Source organism: Otolemur garnettii, unplaced genomic scaffold (genome assembly GCF_000181295.1).
Source record: "Otolemur garnettii isolate 467f Iridium unplaced genomic scaffold, OtoGar3 scaffold00007, whole genome shotgun sequence".
In the NCBI taxonomy this organism is placed as follows: domain Eukaryota; kingdom Metazoa; phylum Chordata; class Mammalia; order Primates; family Galagidae; genus Otolemur; species Otolemur garnettii.
Window position 1 is genome coordinate 17,618,222 of NW_003852402.1, and position 16,966 is coordinate 17,635,187.

The following is a 16,966-nucleotide window of genomic DNA, read 5'->3' on the forward strand; positions in this document are numbered from 1 at the left end:
GAGGAGAGCTGGGTCTGGATGAAGAAGTGCAAATTGGGAGAAGTGGCCTCCTGACTGTGCAGTCACCTTTCAAGGAAGTCCCACTGAGAAGGCTGAACCTGCCTGCACCGAATCCTTTGCCTTAAATTCTTCTCAAAACAGGGAGGCACCTGTGGCTCAGTGAGTAGGGCGCTGGCCCCATATACCAAGGGTGGTGGGTTCTAAACCTGGCCCTGGCCAAACTGCAATAAAAAATAGCCAGCCATTGTGGCAGGTACCTGTAGTCCTAGCTATTTGGGAGGCTGTGGCAAGAGAATTGCCTAAGCCCAAGAGTTAGAAGTTGCTGTGAGCTGTGGCTGACTCCATGGCACTCTACCAAGGGTGACAAAGTGAGACTCCATCTCTCCAAAAAAAAAAAAATTTTTTTTTTCCCCAAAGCAAAAATACCAATGCTAAGGAGAAGTAGAGGCAAATTGTCATCCCACCTCTCACACACCTTTTCTTCTAAGGTAATTATAGCAATTAAGAAGCTAACACATCCTTAGTGAAGAATGTTTCAGAATTTCTTTGTAAGTAGTTGGGTGAGGTAATTTTTCCTTCCGAGATCCTAAAACCAGAGAGATTTTGGCTGAAGGCCCAAGTCCATATCCCTGCTGTAACAGGCCTCTGGCACGAGCCTCAGTCAGCGGGGGTGACCCACAGTGGTAGCCTTGTCACGTCCTCCAGTCTGTGTCCTGTGTCCACCAGCTGGGCAGTAATGACCGGGCTGTGAGACAGCATTTGTCAGCTGCACCCCTGTGGGGTTGGTCCCGCTGACCCGGCACTCTCCAAGCTCCATTTGCTGCACAGATCTTTCCTGAGGGCCTCTGGGCCTCGCTCCGGTGTGGGACCTGGACATGACAGATAAGACCCTGCTTGTGCTCCGTGGCAATCACATTTGCTGGGAGCCGAATTCTCTCTTGCTGTTGTTCCCAAGCTCAGTTGTAGAGAGGCAGGTGTTGCCAAGAGTTGGGAAGGGAAAGTAATTTAACACCACTTCACTCTCTCCCCCACGCAGAGGGCCTGAGTGCATGCATTTGTTCGGAGAAGTTGATTGCAAGGGCCTGCCTGGGCTAAGCCAATCTGGATGACGCCATCCCTTTTGCCCAGGCCTATTGCATGAGGCATTTTCGGACTCCAGTGGAAGTTTGTGTGCCAAGGAAGCAGGAAGAGCAGTGGTGGGAGAGGAGCCCCCGGAGTCTTCTGAGCACTCCTGTGGGAGAGAGGCTGTGCCCTGAATGGTATGCTGTCTATGTGGGTGTAAAGTGTGGAAGTGACAAGGCCTGTTTGTCCCCTGTTAAAGTCTGCTGTAGGGTGATTGGAGCCCTCCGAAGGGAGAGCAGGAAGATACCAGGTCTTCAGTGGTGTCACAGAGCCCCAGAATGGAATCAACCCTGAAGCCTCCCTCCTGTGGGCCTTCTAGGCTCACCAGCTGCTAAATCCCAATTGCCATTTAAGCTAATTTAGAATTAGGTTTTCGACACCTCACTCATTGCGACAGTAATGCTAATATTTGATCCTTAACTGTTGCAGGAAAATGAGGCCCCGGGGAGAGAGAGAGAGTACCCAAACACTGGGTTTGAAAGAGTAAGGGCTTTATTTCAGCCAGCAGAGCAACAGCACAGGAGAATTCAAAATGGCCAGCTCGCTGGCTCAGTCTTCTCCCTTTTATCCCAGTCATAAAGTTCCTGCCACAGGTACCTTTTTCATTGATCGGTTTGAATGAAGCTGGAGAAGCGGGCTCGGCTTTTACAGAATTGCAGGCTTTCACAGAAGCAGAGGCAAGCGTCAGCCTCCAGGTCCCAGGAAGTTAAGTTTCTACAGATTCCTAAGAGCTGAATCACCATGGTGGGGGTGGGGGGAACCTCGTAAGTGTGTCCTTGGGGTCTCCTTGAGAAGACCTCTGTTACCTTAGACCTTACTTTTTCCAGGTATCCTCTCTGATAACTTTGTGAGGCTGGTTATGTTGTTCCCTTAAATACAAAGTGAGCAACCACTTGTGATGGCTCCCACCTGTAATTTAGCACCCTGGGAAGCCGAGGTGGGAGGATTGGTGGAGGCCAGGAGTTCCAGACCAGCCTGAGCAAGAGAGAGAGACCCCAGTCTCCACTAAAAGTAGAAAAATTAGCTGGGCATGGTGTGGGCACGTGTAGTCCCAGCTGCTTGGGAGGCTGAGGCAGGATTGCCTGAGCCCAGGAGTTAGAGATTGCTGTGAGTTATGATGATGTCATGGTACTCTATCCAGAGTGACAGAGTACTCAAAACAAAACACAAAGTGAGGGAGCCTAAGCCTCTTTTTGTAAGGCTCAGGTGTTTCTAAGAAGATACACACACCCCTCTTGTCTGCCCCTCAGGGTGAGGATCCCAGCTAATAGTAGCTTTATTGAGAAATAGACACAACAGGAGCTTGAGATAATAACAGAAAAATACATAGGTCTGGACTAGGTGAATAAGCGACTTTGCTGAGTGTTCTTCTCTTTACAAACCTGTGGCTTGTTTTAAGATGTCATTTTGCTTGTATTAAGAGGCAACCTAATGCTAAAATCCCTCAGGAAGTTTTTGCATTCTCCTCTTACTTGGCCATGACTTATCTGCTGTTCTTACAGGGGGCAAGTTCAGGGTGGCGGCCTGGACTCTGCCTTCCACAGCGATTCACATCTGAAGGCCTGGGATTTTGTTTTGTGCACTTCAATTGGAGCCAGCTTTTTCCATCTGGGGACTTGATCCATCGCAGGTGTGGAATTAAAGGTGCTCAGGAAGTTGTGGGTCCAGGTGAGTTTTGTATTCAGAGTGTTCGGTAAAATGATATAAAATAAATAAGATGTTTAGACTTTAAGAACTCAGGCTGTAGAAAACAGATAAAAAAGAGGGTGAGATTGTCAGGTGGGATCTTCCACCGGAAGATGGGGAGAAATGAAGCATCATTCCCTAATGAAATCTAGATGTAAGCCCTGGGATGTGAGCCCTGGGCCAGGGACTGTGGGGAGGAGGGAGCTGGGCCTGGGGAGAGGGAAGCTCATTTCCTCTACCCACATCCCCTCCGGTATCATCTCCTTGTGGCTGTGCACGTTTTCTCTGGGCCTCTGCTTCTCATCAGGAAAAGTATGGTTGGGTCAGTGGTTCTCAAATGTTTTCTGGCTGTTCCTGGACCCCTCTCCCACCCACCCAGGCTCCCTAATAATTTCGAGAAGAAAGCCATATATAAATCATATAACAGTGGAATTGCTTTACTTGTAGGGGCGTTGTAGGGTGTCAAAGGCCTCCCTGAAACCCAGTGCTCACTGGAGCCTGCTGGTCTCAGGCCATCTTCAACTGTGACAGCTCGTGCGTTTCTAGGGGAGATGAGTTGCAGGGTAGCAAGGAAGTAGATTACACATGGGGGCAGTGGCCTCAAGGGGGCACAGTGCCAAGTTTCAGCGGAGGGGCATTCACAGTCCAGGGCAGCTCTGGGTCCCTTCCGCCTTCAGGCTTGTTTTGATTCCGCAGTCCCCAGTGTGTCCATGCCCTGGCTTCTTCCTATGCTCCATCGATTCCTGTCTTGGGATGAAACCCAAAACTGGCCTCTTTAAGTGGTAGGGGGAAGGAGCAGCAGGTCTCGGTTTTGTGGGAAAGCTTTCCTGTGATAATATAGTCCTTTTCAAACAATTTCTTGGGCTTGAGCATCCTGAATGTTAATTTTAACTCTGCCTGGCTGGATAGCTGGGTAGAGGTATCCCTTTGCCTTCTGGAGGAAGGGGTTCAGGACTCTAGCAGTGACTCCAAATGGGAGGTACATTTTCATCCTTCTTTGATGGGTTAATTGTGCTAAAAAGACCCTAAGGCCAGCCTACCTCTAAGATTTGGAAAGATGATTCATTAATTCTAGTAGTTATCACGTATTTTAAAAATTTTTTGAGATATAATTAACATCCATAAAATTCAGTTTTAAAGTGTACAGTTTAGTATTTCATAGTCTATTCATAAGATGGTACAACCATCACTCCTATCAAATTCCAGAATACTTTCATCACCCTAAAAGAAACCCTGTGTCCGCTAGCAGACACCCCTCATTCTGCCCTGACAATCATTAATCTACTTTCTCTACTCATTGCCTCTTCTAGACATTTCGTATAAATGGAATCACGTAATCCATAGGCCTTTGTGACTGGCTTTTTCATCTCACATAATGTTTCCAAGGTTCATCCAAGTTAGTGCATATATCACTACTTGAATATTTTTAGGGCTGAATGATATTCTCCTGTGTGGAATGCCAGTTAGTATTCATCAGTTGATGGGCATTTGGGTTGTTTCCATTCTCAGCTATCATAAATAATGCTGCTCTGAACCTTCATGGCTATGTTTTTGGTGAATATGTTTTCATTTCTCTTAAATATATATCTATGAGTGGGATTCCCGGGTCCTGGGGTAACTCTAAGTTTAACTTTCTGAGAAACTGCCAGACTATCTCCTGCAGCAGCTGCACCATTTCACGTTCCCACCAGCAATATCTGAGGCTTCTGTTTCCCCCATGTCTCCTTTAATGCATGTTATTGTCTTTTTTTTTTAAATACAGTCATCGTAGTGGGTCTGCAGTGGCATCTGTCTGTGGCTATCATGTCTTCTTAGAGTAAATATGCAAGCACACAAAAGTGAATTAAGAAAGAAGAATTTGTAGGCTGATGATGACAAATGGAAAAGGCCCTAATTAGCCCTCGTAAACGAGTGAATTCTGCCTTCAAAGTCAACCTCTCCTATTTGGGTGAAGTCCCCAAATATTAGATTTGTTCCATTGATTTTATTTCTATTCCATAAACATTTATTGAGCACACTCCACGTGCCAGGCACTGGGTTAGGGACTGAGATACAAACATGAGCAAGGCCAGCTCTGTCTCTGGGAGCTTACAATCTAACAGGAAAGTAAGACAAGGTCACAGTTGGCCACAGGGTGGGGCAGAGTGTGGCCAGAGGCCATCTGAGGGGTAAAGGGAGAACAGTGGAGGGTCAGAGGAGGGAGAAGTCCCCCTGCATGGACGTAGTAACATGGCCCTCCACCCGCAGAAATAAAACTCCCAGATTAACCAAGAGATGAGGTATGGCTTTTGAGTGCTTCATACTTTAAAATGTCAAAGGACCTGAGATTCCCAAAGGCTGCTGGTGCTGGGAATTCACAGCAGACAGCCGGTGTGAAGAGGCTCCATGGGCCCAGAATACAGTGGGTGATGGTTGACTTCTCATGTCCTGGGTCTCACAATGCCCCCAACGGGTCGCTGCCCTCGAGCTGCTGTTCATCAGAGTCCTGGAAGAGAGAGGGCGGTGAGATGCCCAGCAGGGCGCAGGGCTTGTTGACTCCTAAGGTGAACACTTCTGTGACCCCTGGTCAAGGCCTAAAACATGATTCTCCCTGAGTGCCCTGTGAACATGCATGAGGTGGGTGCGTTCACTCATCTTTTATGCTGCTGCCTCGTGTTGGAGGTGGGATGGTCCGGTGGGTAGGGCCACCTGGTCTCAGGGTGAGGGGGACTTCAGTCTCTGGAAGTGGGGTAGACCTGGACAAATCCTCCCAATTCTGCTGTAGTTTCCTTATCTACAAAGGGTCCTAACAATGAAGGGAGGTTTGAGGATTAAACAAAGCACTACGTTTACCAAGGTATAAGCCCTCCACAAAAGGTAGTGAAATTGTATTCTAAAAACTCCTTTCAGGTGGAAAATTCAACCTGAATGGGAGTGGCTCTTGTGCGTCTGAGATAGCATGGTCGGAAGCCTTCTGCTCCTTCAGCTCTGACCACCACCGAGGCTTTGTGAATTAGCATCACGGCTGCTAGAAATGGTTTCTCATAGGTGAAACTAGTGATGCTGAAGGTGTCTGCAGTGGCTACAAATATTGTATAAGTAAGTGCAAAAGGTACACAGATGAACCTCGTCACTGGGACCCTGGGCTTAGGATTCTTGTTACCAGAATACTTATTTTGGCTACCTGGCCTGAACAGAAAGTTTGGCTGACTCCTGTTCATTGGTTACTCCCTCACCTGCCTCAGGTGAATCTTTTGTGCATGGTGCTAATGGAGCCTCAGAAGGGGACAGATGGTTGGGTAGGCATGGGGTGCTTTGAAGAGGATGTATACATTCTCCCTGCTGCTTTTTAACAAAGTTGATCTCAACATTACAGCTTACAGAAATAAACTCCTTGAAGTAAATGCAACTTGGCTGAACTTACCCTTGAAATGTAGACTGGAAACTTTTATATGGTTAGGGAAAAGGCAAAATCTCATTTGTAATCTGGTTATTTTTCACTCTATTGTATATATATTAAATTTGCTATCCCAGGCAGGAAGAACCACAGATATTGGCTCGGCGCCTGTGGCTCAAGTGGCTAAGGCGCCAGCCATGTACACCTAAGGTGGCGGGTTCGAATCCAGCCCGGACCCGCCAAACAACAATGACGGCTGCAACCAAAAAATAGCTGGGCGTTGTGGCGGGTGCCTGTGGTCCCAGCTACTTGGGAGGCTGAGACAGGAGACTCGCTTGAGCCCAGGAGTTGGAGGTTGGTGTGAGCTGTGATGCCACGGCACTCTACCCAGGGGGAGAGCTTGAGGCTCGGTCTCAAAAAAAAAAAAAAAGAACCACAAGTATTTACCTTTGGTTGACTTAAGAAAAATAATAATGTCCATTGCACTATATAAGCTTAAACACAGTGCAAGAAAATGTTTTGGCAATGTTTGGTTGACTTCAGAAAAATAATAATATCTGTGGCACTGTAGAAGTTTAAACGTGGTATAAGAAAATGTTTGTAGTGTTTTAGTGCCAACTTACAAAAATTGAGTAACTGTAATACAGTCTTGGGGGAATACGTGCATGCCTGCTAAACAATTACAGCAGTTATCTGCCTCCAGCTGATATTCTAGGAGGGTTGTAGACCCACACAAGCCAGGATTGAAGTGTTTCCTTAGACCTGAAGAATGGTGTCAGCTCAGTCTGAGAGGTAAACAAACACTTAGCATACTGGCTGGCCATTTTTTTGATTGCTACATAAAAGGAAAAATTAAGTTCTATCCCTAGTTTTTCAACCCAGAATTAGTAATAAAGTGCAGGTGGCATGTATACATCCCCTGCCCATTCAGTGTGAATGGGGTGCCCTGCTAAGGGGATACTTCTGGGTTGAAGTCAGCGGAGGCCCCATCTAGCACTTTTTTTTTTAAAGGTTTTTTTTTTTTTTTGAGACAGAGTTTCATTCTGTGCCCTGGGTAGAGTACTGTAGCATTGGACAGTTTGAGCAACCTCAAACTCTTGGGCTCAAGCAATCCCCTGGACTCAGCCTTTGAGTAGCTGGGACTACAGGTGCCCACCACAACGCCCGGCTAGTTTTTCTATTTTTAGCAGAGATATCTTGCTCTTGCTCTGGCTGGTCTTGACCTCTTGAGCTCAGGGAATCCAGCCACCTCGGCCTTCTAGAGTGCTGGGATTACAGGCGTGAACCGCTGTTTCCCCCTAGAAGGACCCATGTAAGCTCAACGATCACTAACCCTAAAGAGAAATGGTCCCTTCGTGGAGGACCAGAGCCGGACATTCATCCCTAGCTACATAGCCACCACCATAGAAATGGAGCTCCAAAAGGAAGACGTGGCTCTGACGACAGACAGAAAAGTCTTGGGTGGCAATGCCAGGTGGTCTAAATTTAAAGAGTGACTAAAGGAAAACATGTTCATGGCCTTATGTCTTGCTTTACACCTGCTCCCTTCTACACGTCTCTGGCAGAATTCAGTCCAAGGCAGCCTTTCATTGTGACATCTCAGTGGGTCACGAGATTGAGGTAGGGCACCCTCTGGTCCTCCCCTATCCCTAACTGCTCAAGGATTCCACTGTCTACCCCAAAGAGCCCAGGAACCCTGGACACCACATCGACTCCAGCCAGCTTGCAAAGCTGGCGTCTAGGCTTGTTGCTTGAGACGTGTTCTAGAAGTGAGCTTTTCTGGGTGCAAAGCCCTCCCTGGAAATTTGCTGAAAGACATCATCGCCCTGTACCCCAACTGAATGCGTTCTTAGATAAGATGGCAAACTCACCACAAAAGGGTGATAGGAAGGTTCTGGGGGAGCTGAGGTGGTGCTCTCATACATGAGGTTCGAGATAGTCTCAGGCTTGTCAAGAGCTGTAATGTCCTCTTCCGACTGTTTGGAAAGACGAGTGTAAGGGCTGATGACCAAGGCAGGAGTGTCTTGTTCAAGGTGGCAGAGGTGACAGCTGGCTACCCTCTGCTGTCTTTTCTCTTTAACAGTTGTGGAGACACGACTTGCATGTAATAAAATGCACCAACCTTGAGGGACAGCTCAGTGACATCTGGAGCCCATCTACCCAGGTGTGACCACCCCTGAGGAAGAGCTCTGGTGCCCTTTGTCTGCCAGTGCCCCCTGCCACCCAGGGTAACCGCCGGTCTGACTCCTATCATCCTGGGGTGGGTGTTGGGGTGTTGCTTGTTCTTGAACTTAATAGACGGGGAATCATGAAGCATGTATACTTTTGCTAAAATGGTGTTTTTGAGCTTTGCCCCTGGAGCTTAGAAATACACAAGTTATCCGTTAGAGGGCTTGAGCTGCTGTTTGGGGGCGCTGCACAGCCTTTCCTGGCGTGTTGTGAGGAGCAGCAGGAGAAGGTGGGCAGGGAGGACAGAGTATGTGGAAGGATGCTCGGGGGCTGTGCTGCCGCCCAGCCTGGTTCCCAGGGTCACTGCCTGGCTGGCCAAGAGCTGCCACTGACCCAGATGGGGACTCAGTAGTTTACAAAGAGAGGAATGAGTTCCACTGGCTTCAGTATTAAGCCTCAAGCTGTGCAGATGCTCAACCCTGTCCCTTAACTCGAGAAAAATCATGGTGGACACCTGTCTTAGGGAGCCTCCCAGGTGAATACGCCTCCCAGGGGAAACCCTCGGCACAGAGGCTTGACGTCTGGGCTTTTGGCAGCCCCTCACCCGCGTCTCCAAATCCTCAGTCATGAGAGGGGCTGGGAGCTGCCACTGCTGCTCCTCCCAGAGGCAGAGACCCCACTCAGGAGGCAGGAAGGGTGGGTGTGGCGGCGGCTGCCCCTGCTGCTGTGCCAAGTGCCAACTCCCGGGGGAGGTCCTTGAACCAGACAGTGACTTGGAGTAGCTAGATCAGGGGCTGGATTTTGGAGGGAACCCCATCATCATGGTCCTGTTTTTCTCTCTCTTACCTCAAAATGCTGGAAACGAATTGGTGTCTGGTTTCGCCGAAAGTAATAAACAGAGTAAGCAATGACTCCAATTGCCAGGGTGACGACAAAGCCCATCCCTATCGTCAGGCTGGTGTGGGTCGAAGTCTGAACATAGAAAGGGAAAGGGCTGACTCTTAAAACTGGCGATTCCCCCCAAAGAGGCACACCTCCTGGTCTGAGAGATCTGGGAGCCAGTGGGAGAAAAATAGCGATACACAAACATTTACATGGCCCTTACTGCTGTCAGGGTCTCTTCTAAGTGCCTTCCTTGAAATAACCCACTTAAGTGTTAATGATAACTCAAAGAGATAGGGACAGTTGTTATAGTTCCTATTTTTATTTGGGAGAATTGGAGCACAGAGAGGTTCAGAACTTTCCCAATATCACACAGCCAATTAGTGGGAAAAGTGGGCTTTGAACCTAGTTGGCCTTTGGAGCTTAACCACTATGCTATGGAACTTTCCAGCAACCCAGCAGCTCTATCCTCCCTCCTGATTTGGGGAAAAAGAATACTAACAACAACAACAACAATCAACTTCTAATCTAATACCATGTGCTTTATGCCAGGGACTGTTCTAAGTATTTTCTTATTAACTTATAGTCTTTTCCAAACCTCAGGGAGGGAGGTAATATGAGCTCCATTTTACAGATGAGAACACTGGGGCCCAGAGACACTACGAAGTGGAGGGCCCGAGCCAGAGTTTAGGATTTATCACCCTGGCCCCCCAGTGGTCCCTCTACCAGCCCATCCTTCCCCTTTCAGATCCCAATGGTGACAAGAGCTGTGCTCCAAATGTCTGGGAGTGGGGCTGAGCAGGGCTGGGCATCCCAGAGCCGGCTGCCTTGGATGTGGGAGGTTCCTCCAGGCCCCAGAGGAAGGAGGCAGTGGACAGGGCTCCCGGCAACACTTTGCCTTTTGGGGATGGACACCAGTCTCCTCCTGGCCCCTTCCCAGGTACCCTGGATACTCACCACTGGGACAGGGGGTGCTTTTAAAGGCCTGGAAATTACATGAATGATTCCATTGGAGGCAAAGATGTCCCACTGCAGGATGGCTCTTCCATCAACGAACCTGGTCTCCTTCTAGGGAAATGAGAAGAAGGCGACAAGGGTCTCTGGCCATCTGGCTTTTTCTCCCCGTGCTCTGTGGATAGTTGTTCACCTCCCCAGGGCCCAGGCTTCAGGCCTGTCTTCACTGATAGGCAGCCTGGGATGGCTGCTTATCATCTGGACAGCCCAGAACATGTTAGTTGTCCTTGTAAGGGACAATTGGCTGATCTAAGCACTATAGAGAACCTTGGGAGTCCTGTCCCACCCATTTTGTCTGACACACAAGTGATCAGGACAATGGCTTGTCCAAGACCAGCCTGGTGGTCTCCCGTGATCTGGTCTCCAGAGCCTCTGCTCTGAACGTCACACCACAATTTTAGAAAAGGGATTGTTTAAGTGGTCAACTCCCAGTGTGATCCTCTGGCTTGTTGTGTGGGCAGAAGCTGAAGCCCCACACCCCGCCTGAGGAATCACAGTCTGCATTTCAACAGATCTCCCAGTGATCCAATGCGCATGTAGGTCTGAGGAGTGCGAGTCTAAACTATGGCTCCTCCATAATAAATATTCCTTATTGGTTAAAAATTCAAAAAACAACACTCATTTAGCACTTGCTACATGTCAGCATCATTCTCTGCATGCCATGAACCTTGAATCATGGAGTCCCCAAAGGCTGTGATTTAGACATCATGGTTGTCACTGCTGCTGGCACTGTCATCATTAATATACCACCACCAGCACCATCACCATCAGTATCATCAGCATAATGATTACATCATCACCACCATCATTGTTACACCATCATCACTGAAGGGGTTCAGAACATGCAACCCCAAATATGCCATTTTGGCATATTAATTATTTTGAGCCAAAGGCATCTGAGAAACAGAAGATGCAGGGGGGGCTCTTTCCCTTCCTCCTTTCTACCTAAAAGTAGGCATACATTTTTTTTTTTTTTTTTTTGAGATAGAGTCTCAAGCTGTTGCCCTCAGTAGAGTGCTATAGCATCACAGCTCACAGCAACCTCTAACTCTTGGGCTTAAGTGATTCTCCTGCCTCAGCCTCCCAAGTAGCTGGGACTACAGGTGCCCACCATGACACCTGGCTATTTTTTTTGATTGCAGTTGTCATTGTCGTTTAGCAGGCCCAGGCCAGGCTCGAACCCGCCAGCCTCGGTGGATGCCCTACTAACTGAGGTATGGGGCACCGAGCCAGGCATACAATTTCTTATGAGAAAGGTGCCCTCTGTGTTCCAGAAGAGAAGAACATTCTTATCATTGGAGACTAGGAGTCGGTGCCAAAATGGACCTGTGCAACTCACTCTACTACCATGATCCTTAACTTCCACTGGTCTCCATCATCTATTTCCTGGTCACTGTTTAATAATTTGCTGCCCTTAGTCTAAACACCTTTGTTTTGTCACTTCCCTACAAATTTATCATTTTTTAATTTAAAGATATATAGTATATAAGCTTTTGGTCCTAACTGCCTCTTTGGGTCTTCCTTGTCCATCTGAGGACTCCTTTGTGCACATGGAAGATTAAATGCAGTGTGTCTGCGTTTCCCCTGTGCATCTGCCTTATGTCAGTTTAATTCTCAGGCCCACTGCAAACCTTTCTAAGAGGGTAGAAAGACATCATTACTGGTACAAAACAGTGATGATGAACAACTCCCCTGCCATCGTCACCACTGACACCATCGACATCATCCCCATTTTTCAGATAGACACAGGAAAGTTGGGTAACTTGCCTAAATTCTTACACCTAGCAAGTAGCAGACTTGGACCTCACACCAAGGTCATTTCACTTCAAAGCTCATGATAATTCCTGGATAGACTGACAAGTGGGTAGAAGCACAGGTGGGAAGATCAGACAGCTATTAAGTCATGTCCTTTATCACTTGTCATCACCAGTTTCTGAGGTAGGTCTCTCTCCCAAGGGGTAGGGTTTGCCTAATTGTCAGTGTGCTATACTGTGTGGTTAATACTGCCCCCTATCTGCAGGTTTAGAGTTTTATTTTCATATTGTAATAATTGCTATCTATGAGGCACTTGCTGTATGCCAAGAACTTTTCAGCCGTTATCTCTTGTTCTCCCAGTAGGCCCAGAGACTTTTCATACCAGATGAAGAGGGTCCTGGCTGGAGGTGATGAGCAGCTGGCTTCCCAGCCTAGTGTGCAGGGTGGTACCATTGACAAGGTCGTTGTAAAAAAACATGCTGACATTGGCAAGGTGGTGTTCAATGTCCCGCCCGGACAGGGTCTGAGAGAAAGGAGGAATTCAAGAGTGGTCTTTCAAAGCCAAGCAATATTTTGTCTTTTTCTTTTTTGCTTACTAAAAGAAAGACAATTTTTCATCTTTTTAAGGATAAGGATGTCAGAGAAAAGTGATCACATCTCATGGCCTTGGCTTTTGCTGTATCCAGGTCAAGAATAGGGAATAGCAAGTTTTTCTCAGGCTTTGGTTGTTGGGACTTTGCCAGCGGCTCACCTATAGTTAGGGATTATACTAAATAATTGGGATTGTCTAAAGTAGAGTTTCTTAGTGGTATCCTGGGAAGAGATGGTCTTGAATGGGTAACAGGTGGGTAGGAGTGCTGCTCCTCTTAGCAGGTGGCTGGGTGGGGCTGTCAGAGCCCACAGGTCAGCCATCTTGTGGGTGGACTGAATAAATGCCACCAATTCCTCATGTCATGTGTGCACGATGTGAGGAAGGTTGGCATGGCAGACTGACAGCATCAGTGCTGGTTCTCACCCCTCCACCCCATATCCTTACCCTTTGCTATATAACTCTGAGTGCCTCCCACCCTGACTTTGGGCTCAGCCATGTCACCTGTTACACGTTAGTAACTGTGACCACACAGAAGCTTGAGAAACACTGGGTAGGACAGGGCTTACTCTGGCCACTCTCGCTCCCCACTAGCACTCTGAGAACATGCTCCAGCTGGCCTGCTGGAGGATGACAGCCCGGTGGAACAGAGCCACAGCTGGCCAGCCAGCACTTTAATAGCTGGTCTCAGACCGGAGAACAGCAAGATAGAAGTGACAGCTAATTAACAGGAGGGTTGGCTAAATAAATGTGTAACCACTGAGTATTGGGGTGATTTGCTACACAGCATTATTGTGGTGATAAGTAACAAGAGACACTCTAACGTGCAGGCACCCAGGACCCGACTCACCTCATTTTCTCCCAGCCCACTGTTCTGTGGCACAAAGAGGGTGCTGCGGATGGACAGGTCGGTCAGGTGATCCAGAAATGCCCGGCCTCTGGCTGAGCTGTTGGAATAGGCCAGCACCTCCTGGGGAGAGGAAGGAAGTCATCAGACGGGCTGGCCCTGGCGTGCGTGGACTGGCAGGGCATCACCCGTCTAGTGATGTTCCTGTTGTCAGCCCCTGATCAAGCTGTAGCTCCTTTGCTTTGTCTTCTGACTGCCCCTCCAGAGAGCTCTAGGAGGATTTTTCCTTCCTCAATGAATCCTGTGGTGTAAGACACAGCCACATCACAGACCATCCTCAACACGGCAGCCTGCGAGGTCCATTGAAACCTGGGTCAAATCATGAGTCTCCTCTTCCTAAAGCCCTGAACGGGTCCTGCTTCACTCAGAGGAAGAAAGTCTTCCTAGTGGCCTGTGAGGCTCAACGGGGCCTGTTGCTCTCTGAGCTGTGCCCAGCTGTCCTCTCTCGCCCACTCTGGTCCAGCCCCCTGGCTTCTTGCTGTTTCTCAGACTCACCTGGCTCACTCTTTTGCCTGGTGTTCCTTCTGCCTGGAAAGTTCTTCCCCTCTGTCTGCCCAGCTTATTCTCCCCTGGTGTTTACACTCCGTTCACATGTCACCTTCTCCTGACGCTGCCCCTCATCACTCAGAACAGCACCCTGGGCCATCTCCTATGGCTCACCCTGACCCCTGACCCCTGACCCCTGACCACTTTTGCTTTTCCATAGGACCTGTCACCTTCTAGCATTCACTACTATTTACTTGTTTGTTCTATTTCTTGTTTGTTTGCCAATTTTTTGTTCACTGACATATCTCAAGCACACAGTAAGTGCTCAATAAATAGTCACTGAACAGAATTCAGGAAGTTGCTTCACCCACTGTCACTTAGTCATTGCATGGGCAGCACTGCTGAGGTCCAGGGAAGGGAAGCGATTTGCTGAAGGGTCCGGTTCTGACACCGACTTTTTCTGAATGCTGTTGCAAGGCAAGTTCCTGTGCAGCAGAACCACTGGTGTGGATGTTTAGCTTCAGTATTAATGGTGGCCCTGAGTTTTAGAACAGTGAGACTGATGCCTTTGGTTTCTGGGCAAAGGCTCACCATTTTGGGGTCCTTGGTCTAGCGCTTGTGTGGATCCTGCAAGCCCTATACTCATGCCCAGTTCCCCTCTCCTTGGGAGGTCACTGGTTGTCAGTACTGCTGGGCACAGTGGCCCAGTCACTGGCTGCCCCTGTTCCCACCGTAAAGGATGAGGGGGAGTCTGGCCCCAGGCAGGCTAGGTTTGAGTCCAGCTCTAGGGTGTTAGACTATATCCTTGATCTTGCTAAGCCTCAGTTCCTTCATCTAAAAAATGGAGATATAGGGCCGGACCCAGTGGCTCATGCTTGTAATCCTAGTACTCTGGGAAGCCGAGGTGGGTGGAATGCCTGAGCTCATGGGTTCAAAAACAGCCTGAGCAAGAGCGAGACCCTGTCTCTAAAAATAGCTGTGCATTGTGGTGGGCACCTGTAGTCCCAGCTACTAGGGAGGCTGAGGCAAGAGAGTCACTTGAGCCCTAGAGTTTGAGGTTGCTATGAGCTATGATGCGATTGCACTATACCGAGGGCAACAAAGTAAGACTCTGTCTCAAAAAAAAGGAAATATTAGAAGAAGTAACCTCATGAGGTTGCATGACAATTTATTCCTTCTAACAAGTACTTCTTGGGCATCTAGCCTGTGCCAACTACTGTCTGAAGTGTCCTGGAGATAATCCTCATCAAGGCCGAGGAAGTCCTTTCCCTTTTGGGGCTCACATTCTGTGGGCTGAGGAAATGTCCTTGCTCAGTGCAGTGCTCTGTACAAAGTGAATGCTCAAGAAATATTAGCTGTTGTCCTTGTCGTCATTATTATTAGCTTAGCTCTTTGATCAGTCAACACCAAATCTTCTGCCACAGGGAAGTTTCTTTTTACTGGACATGACTTGCCGAATATTGGTGTGACTTTTGCAGTGCGAAATGCAATTGGGCTCCAGGTTGCTTTGGCTCGGTGGGTGATCACTAGGGTAGATGTACTGTGCCCACACTGCTCCGGAGGGAAAAGTGTGTCTTATCCCTGCAGATCAGACCCTTAAACTGTTTAGATGCAGACCGAGGTAATAATACCAGCTAACATCAATATGGAATTTCCCATCCACTGGCCACAGGTCTAAATGCTTCACAGATAATCAGTTATTTAATTATCACAGTGACTCTAGGAAGGTGTTGCTACCATCATCTCCATTTTACAGATGAGGAAACTGAGGCCCAGAAAGGACAGTAACTCATTTAAAGTCATGTAGTAAGTGAGTGGCAAACCCAAGCTTCACATGCAGGCAAGGTGGTACAGGGCCTATACCTTCTTTCAGGGATTCCCCCTCTCCATTATTTGCTTTGAGGCAGCCCCTCCCTGCCCACGGAGAAACCAAGCAGACGTGACACTGACCTTCAGGAAGTCTGTGAGTGAGGGGAAGGACATCAGGACCTGCAGCAGGTTCCCACTGCATGAGAAGCCGTCTCCCACATAGCCCACTTTACAGGTGCAGTTCACATCTGGAGGGCAGAGCACACAGGGTCCCCCCGCCCCGTGAGGCTGGGGCCTGGCTCCCCGGCTCCCCCTTGGCAAGTGGCTGCCAGGGTGTGGGTTGCTCAGTAGCCGCACGGCCTAGAACGTGAAGGGGAGCTGGGGCAGTTACCTTTTATCCGATAGCAGAAGACATCCCACATTTCACTCTTGTTGGCTCTGATTCCATAGTCCACTATCCCAACAACACCCGACCCACACTTCTGGGAGGCAAAGGCGGTAGGGTAGGCAACCCGCCCGCTCTCCAGCCAGCCTGCTGAACAGAGGTGGTACTTGGCCTGCAGAGACACAGACATGGCCAGGGATCAGTTGCAATTTCATATCTGCTGTAGGATCACTTGGTTAATGTCTGATTACCTCATCAAAGCATAAGCTCCACGTAATCAGGCTCATCTTGCTGGTGAGACCCCTGTGTCCGGCACATAGTAGACGGGTATTGAATTTTTATTGACTGTGCCACTGGGTGAATGACAGTGGTACCCCTTCTTTCTTAAGGATGGCTGAACTCTTCACAATTCTCTGTGCTCTTGAGAAAGGACTTGCTAACAGTCATTTACCCCAGGTGCAAATCCATCTGCTCACTGGGTCGATAGAACTCTAATCCGTCATCATCATTATGATCATGACCTTCATCATTACATCATCATCACCACCATCATTATCATAGTCACCACCATTATCATTGTCGTCACCACCATCATCATTGTAACATTTATTGAGGGCTTTTCTGGGCTAGGTTCTCTGGCAAGAGTTTTTCATATGTCGATACCTTTACCCCTCAATTCTAGGGGGGGAAGTTTTTAAAATTCTTATCATATAATTGAGAGAACAAGTAACTTGTTCAAAGCCACATAGGTAGCAAGTAGCAGAGCTGGGATTCAAACCCAGGCAG

The 16,966-nt window shown here is 48.4% G+C and overlaps 1 protein-coding gene across 3 annotated transcripts in view; it reads right to left on the bottom strand.

Annotated features, from left to right (window-relative positions):
- Nucleotides 1-4,790: 4,790 nt before the first annotated feature.
- STAB2 (stabilin 2) overlaps nucleotides 4,791-16,966 on the bottom strand; it is a 137,278-nt gene continuing 125,102 nt past the window's right edge. For all 3 annotated transcript variants that reach the window (XM_023509399.1, XM_023509400.1, XM_023509398.1), the window contains 8 exons: nucleotides 16,187-16,352; nucleotides 15,937-16,043; nucleotides 13,444-13,563; nucleotides 12,387-12,527; nucleotides 10,193-10,303; nucleotides 9,200-9,325; nucleotides 8,056-8,160; nucleotides 4,791-5,293 (listed from right to left, as the gene is read on the bottom strand). In XM_023509399.1, the coding sequence (XP_023365167.1) occupies nucleotides 5,243-5,293; nucleotides 8,056-8,160; nucleotides 9,200-9,325; nucleotides 10,193-10,303; nucleotides 12,387-12,527; nucleotides 13,444-13,563; nucleotides 15,937-16,043; nucleotides 16,187-16,352 (927 nt within the window). In that variant the 3' untranslated portion in view covers nucleotides 4,791-5,242. The remainder of the gene's footprint in view (nucleotides 5,294-8,055; nucleotides 8,161-9,199; nucleotides 9,326-10,192; nucleotides 10,304-12,386; nucleotides 12,528-13,443; nucleotides 13,564-15,936; nucleotides 16,044-16,186; nucleotides 16,353-16,966) is intronic.